Here is a 5466-nt window from a genome sequence, read left to right as displayed (position 1 = left end):
TTCAAAATTTAGATTCTGGACCTAGCCATTTTTCTATGATTTTTTGTATTTTTATTATAATTTTCGCAGCCCTTTGCCGGTATGCGTTTCTGCGTAGCCGGTATCAGTCCTGACGTCAGTTCTCAATATTTCGACTCCAAACTTGATATACCAGTCCTAAATATTATTCTAGGAATATTCATACACTTATTATAATTTTTCTGGATAATTCATTGGTACGCTCTTATACCGTGAAGCAGAACCGATATCTGCACTTTTCGACAGAAAAGCGACTTTCAACATTATTAAGCCCTTATATTAATTACTCAAGTCTTCCCATATTTATTCTACGTCAATTATGGAATTATTTCACAAACTCATATTTAATGATTTTAAATTCCTAATTTAACGGTGCGGGTTCTTACAGATTCAATCGAGGTCAATCACGATTTTGAAATCTATTTATCCGATGATGGACATCCTAGGAGTCCTAACCTTAGGTTGGTTATTTTAAGTAATAAATTTCAATTTCAACTTTTACATTTTGTTTTATTTTAATTCAATCAAAAACAAAAATCACCTTATTTTTTCAGTTTTTATTTTGCGATTAAAACCCTAAATTTTTTTTTGAGAGACTACTCAGGTTTGCACTATATTACAAAATTTTATTAAACTTGATTTATTTTAATTTGCACGAGTTCCATAACTCATGTTAGGGATAGAGCCATCTTTTGATATATGTATGGTTATTCAGATGTATTGTACTTGTTGTTTATCATGTGTTGAGTATTTTGTGGGATTGTAATCCCTTAATTATTCCAATTTATAGCTGTTACGCTATTTGTAGCTTTTGTTAGAAATGATACTTGTTATCATATTCGGACAGATATTTAATCATTGTTATGGTCTCCTGTATATTAAGGAAAAGTTCTATGCAATTATGGGACTATATAGAACATAAACCGAATTTTATAAGTTATGTGAAGAAATTACATAAAAGGAAGTCTTCCGCTGCATTTTTATTACCATACTATAAGTTAACAAACAGGCTCAAAACGGAGTATTACCGAGGTTTTCTGCCCTTGCCAAGATATGAGAATATGAAGAATGCGTGAAGAGCTAGACTTTAACTTGCAACAACAAATATCAATAAAATTTCAACAAATGATATTAATACCGTGTCTAGCTGAGATAGGTATTTGGTGAATGTCTGGCCAGTGAGGACTTGGAGAATCTTTTGGATAAGTATTGACCGAGTTAAAACTTTGAAGATTATCTCATGTAGTCACAAAAATTTAAACTTTGAACTATTTTTATGAACTTTTAAAATTTTGATTTGTTGTAAACTAGAATATTCAAATATATATTATTTTTGGTTTATTTATTGTTTATTTTGTAGGTGTATCAGATGGGCTATTGACATTAGTCTATGAACTGATAATTATTCGGTTTTGTATAAATTCTTCCATACAAAAACCAATAATTAGAATAGTAAGAGAAGTAAACAGAAAGAAATAAATATAAACTTATTAATTAGTACACACTTACTACGGTCATTTCAAAGAATCGGTCCAACTAATTATCAAATTAATCAATTTTTGAGTGTAAAATGGACTAATCATATTCAGCATTATATAAATGATTTACCAGTCAAACAAGAGAATCTATTCATCTTTAACACTTGACTATAATGTGCCACCAACTGCGTATTAAAAATGACACGTGGCGATAGAAGACAGGTCCTAGAAGATTATAAAAGGGCCATGACATTGCTCTAGTATTTGCACCATTCGAGCATTGAACTTAAGAGCCAACATGTCTCCCAAATACTTGTCACTGTGTCTGCTAGTAGTACTTGGATTTGTGCTTCTAGCTACCACTTCTCTTGCCGATGGCCATTATGACCATGACCATCATGACCATCACGACCATGACCATCATGACCATGATCATCATGGCTACGAGCCTCCCTATAAGAAGTATCCTCCATCTATGGAGGAATCCAAAAAGGAAACTTCAAAAGTGGGTTATACTCCCCTCGATCATCATGGAGGGGGGCATGGGGGGCATGGGGGGCATCATCCTCCATCCATGGAGGAATCCAAGAAGGAAACTTCAAAAGTGGGTTATACTCCCCTCGATCATCATGGAGGGGGGCATCGCCCTCCGCATCATCCTCCATCCATGGAGGAATCCAAGAAGGAATCTTCAAAAGTGAGTTATACTCCCCTCGATCATCATGGAGGGGGGCATGGAGGGCATGGCTACAACCCTCCGCATCATAAGTATCCTCCATCCAAAAATTAAGTGCACATAAAGCTACCACTCTTGATGAAATAAGCTTTGAAGACTTTGAAATAAAAGCATTTTATGCTATCCTGTAATATCAATAGTGAAATTTGGCTTGTTTAAAGAATAAATATGGCATGTATGCAATCATATTTTCTATTTTCTTCCAGTTATGTAAACTAGTGGAATAACAAAGCTGCTACATTATGTTGTTGAATAATAGCTTGAGTTTTTGTTTGAAGTGACGTGCATAATTTGAACTGATGCTGTAGAAAGATTATGTGTTCACACCAAAGCTGCTTAATGCTCTGTGTTTATATCAACAGCTTAATACTCAATGTTTGTGAATGTGTTCATATATATGTCGATTTTCTTTCAACGATAACAATACACAATTGTTTCTACACAACAATTCATATTCCCTATTGATAGTGAAGGCAAGGCTATTACCACTATCAGTGAATTTGTGTCGATTGAATTGTGCTCAACAAATTCTATTATCATTCAGAAAGATTGAGTTCGGTGCTAAGCGCTAAGCGAATTATTCTTTTACGAGACGACAAAGGTTTGAGCTCTTGAAATGTTAACTGTGGGGAAAACCATATCACTCTATACCTAATGAGACTAATTAGTCTTACATCCAAAGGTTATTATAGCCTAAGCACAGATTTGTGAAAGCAATTTAATTTAATTCCTTAAAACTCTATCTAACACATTTCTACGTTAGATCTAACTCCAGATATTATATGTCGAAAACTCTAATTCTATGTCGAAAGCAGCACCTTTGGGAGGATGCTTGTGAATAATTGTAAAGGCAAAAATCATAACACATAGTTTAAATCAAGTTATGGAAAGTTTTACTTTTTGTAAAGAAGTTCCTAAGTTAAACAACGTTAGTCAGAATAGCAAACATTTGGACACTAAATTAAAATACACGTTTCATTGCTATAACACCCGAAAATAGAATGCTACAACATCGATCAAGCTGGTAACTTGCATTCCCCAACGCAAAGAGGCTTAGAACATGCTATGAAACATGTCAAAGACTACAGAAACAAGGGGCGAGAAAAATAACAACATATATTACATAAACTTCACCACTCACATTTGAATATTTTCAACGTAATAATATTAAATAATTAATAGGGACTTACTCAATGCCCAACTTAGTATGCTTGTAACCAAAATGAGATACTATTTAATTCCTTGAAACCAAACTTATGATTTTTCTGTAGTTTTTGTCTATGTTTAAAACTATTTATTTTATCTTTATTTTATTGTCATATATTAGTATTGATTTTTAATGTTCTTGCTCTTATTGTTTATAGATTCTTATATTGATTTAAGTTTAGTGTTTTTTAATGTTCAATTGTTAATCTATAATATTGTATTTATAGAAAGAGACTTCCAATTGTGCAAAAATAAAATATGCAAATTAATATTTATAAGGTTTCAACTACAGGTTATAAAATTAAATAATATTTTGTTTAAAAAAAAACATTTAGCTAGCTATTTTCATTCCCAACGGAATCCACAAATTTCTTTCCGACAATGTACGGACAAAGAGCTCCTTTGGATGAGCTTTTTTCTTTCTTTCTTCAAAGTCTGCTTTTTTTAAGAAAAAGAGGCACTTCTTAGTTTTCACTGTAAGTTCGTTTAGATGTCTGTTTAAAAAAAACAGAAATCACAAAAAAAAACAAAAAATTTGCTTTTTCTTAAGCTAAATTTTTTTCTTAAAAAACAGAAGTCAAAAGTCAATTTTAAAAAAAAAAATTAAATATCTTTTTAAAAATCTAAATAACTTTAACTTTTGTAAAAAAAAATTTCAAAAATAAGCAAGGCATAAAAGTTGATTTTTTTTTTAAAAGGCCAAACAAATGGATTAGTTACTAGTTAGTTAAAGGATGAGATAAATTATTTATCTCCGTTAAAGTTAAATGTTACTATTCTTTCAGTTTATTAACATCATATTTCAGAATTCTATACAGTTCTCCTCACGAAATTAGGGCCCGTTTGGATGAGCTTTTTTTTCTTCAAAAGCTGCTTTTTTCAAGAAAAAAAGCACTTATCATTTTTAGTTCGTTTAGATGTCTGCTTTTAAAAAAAGGAGAAGTCACAAAAAAGCCAAAAACTTACTTTTTTTAGAGGCTAAAAATTTTAACTTCTCAGAAAAGCAGAAGTCAAAAGCCAAATATTTTTTTCAAAAACTAAATATTTTTATAAAAATATAAATAGCTTTAACTTTTGTAAAAAATACTTTTAAAATAAGGAAGTGATAAAAGTTACTTTTTCTAAAAGTTGAAACAAACCACCTTATATAAGATTATCAGAATTAACCATTAGATTAAACATAAAATATATTTTAGTGCAAGAGCTTTATGTCTCCTTTCATTCTCTAGAGAATGATATTTATCAGAAACATTCTTATCATCTCCTTCGAGAGATTAGAGTTTTTTTTTTTTTTTTTAGAAAACATATTTATTTATTTTTTGAAAAACGTGTTGTTTTCTTATATGAAAATGATATTTTATGTTAATCATGTTTGTGATATTTTTGGGGGAGAATTTTGTGTTTTATTGGGAAAATACAATTTAAGATCCATGTATATAATAACATTAAGAGATCAAGTATTATGCTAAGATGTGTATTTACACTTGCACAATGGTATTGTAATCATGCTAACGAAGTCATTAATTTGGTGGTCTTATACGTGGATTCGCTTATTGTTCTTAGCTATTGATTTTGTTGATTTTAGTTTATCATGTGTTTGGTGACTAAGTGTAACATGTAACACCACGTGTATACCTGGTTTGTTAACATGTAATCGTATTAAGCCACGCTTAATATAAAATGCGGAATATCTTTTTCTTTTCAATTATGACGTCATTATACTTAGCCAAGTTGATTACTTAATCATTTTCATAAAAACATCGCCTGTATGTAAATTGCAAAAGACAGCTAACTGAAATACCTCAATAGATAAATAAGTGATTATCTAAGTCACGGATCTACAATACGTAGTCCGGACAATATCCAGATACATTAATACTACTCAAAACTAAAAATCATAAAGTCAAGTCAAAGTGGCATGGACAATCCCCATGCTCACCAAATAGCAGCATAACCAACAGAGTCGCAACAATAACATCAAATGAAGCTATAAGCATGATATCAACAGACATAAACCAGCAACCAAGC

At 31.0% G+C, this 5466-nt stretch overlaps 1 protein-coding gene across 1 annotated transcript; it reads left to right on the top strand.

Moving 5' to 3' along the window:
• The first annotated feature begins 1781 nt into the window (after nt 1-1781).
• Nucleotides 1782-2449, top strand: LOC133292151 (uncharacterized). Its single transcript, XM_061490527.1, has one exon. It carries the CDS (start codon nt 1795-1797, stop codon nt 2284-2286), a length of 492 nt encoding a protein of 163 aa, XP_061346511.1. The 5' UTR covers nt 1782-1794; the 3' UTR covers nt 2287-2449.
• Nucleotides 2450-5466: the final 3017 nt, after the last annotated feature.

The sequence above is a fragment of the Gastrolobium bilobum genome, unplaced genomic scaffold (genome assembly GCF_033153095.1).
Source record: "Gastrolobium bilobum isolate Gb01-03AN ecotype WA unplaced genomic scaffold, APGP_CSIRO_Gbil_v1 utg45669, whole genome shotgun sequence".
Lineage (NCBI taxonomy): Eukaryota > Viridiplantae > Streptophyta > Magnoliopsida > Fabales > Fabaceae > Gastrolobium > Gastrolobium bilobum.
Note: the sequence above shows the minus strand (reverse complement) of the source record. Positions and strands in the feature narration are given on the sequence as shown.

Bases quoted from the DNA above. Each gene is read 5' to 3' on its own strand.
- LOC133292151 (XM_061490527.1), top strand. From the start codon at position 1,795: ATGTCTCCCAAATACTTGTCACTGTGTCTGCTAGTAGTACTTGGATTT.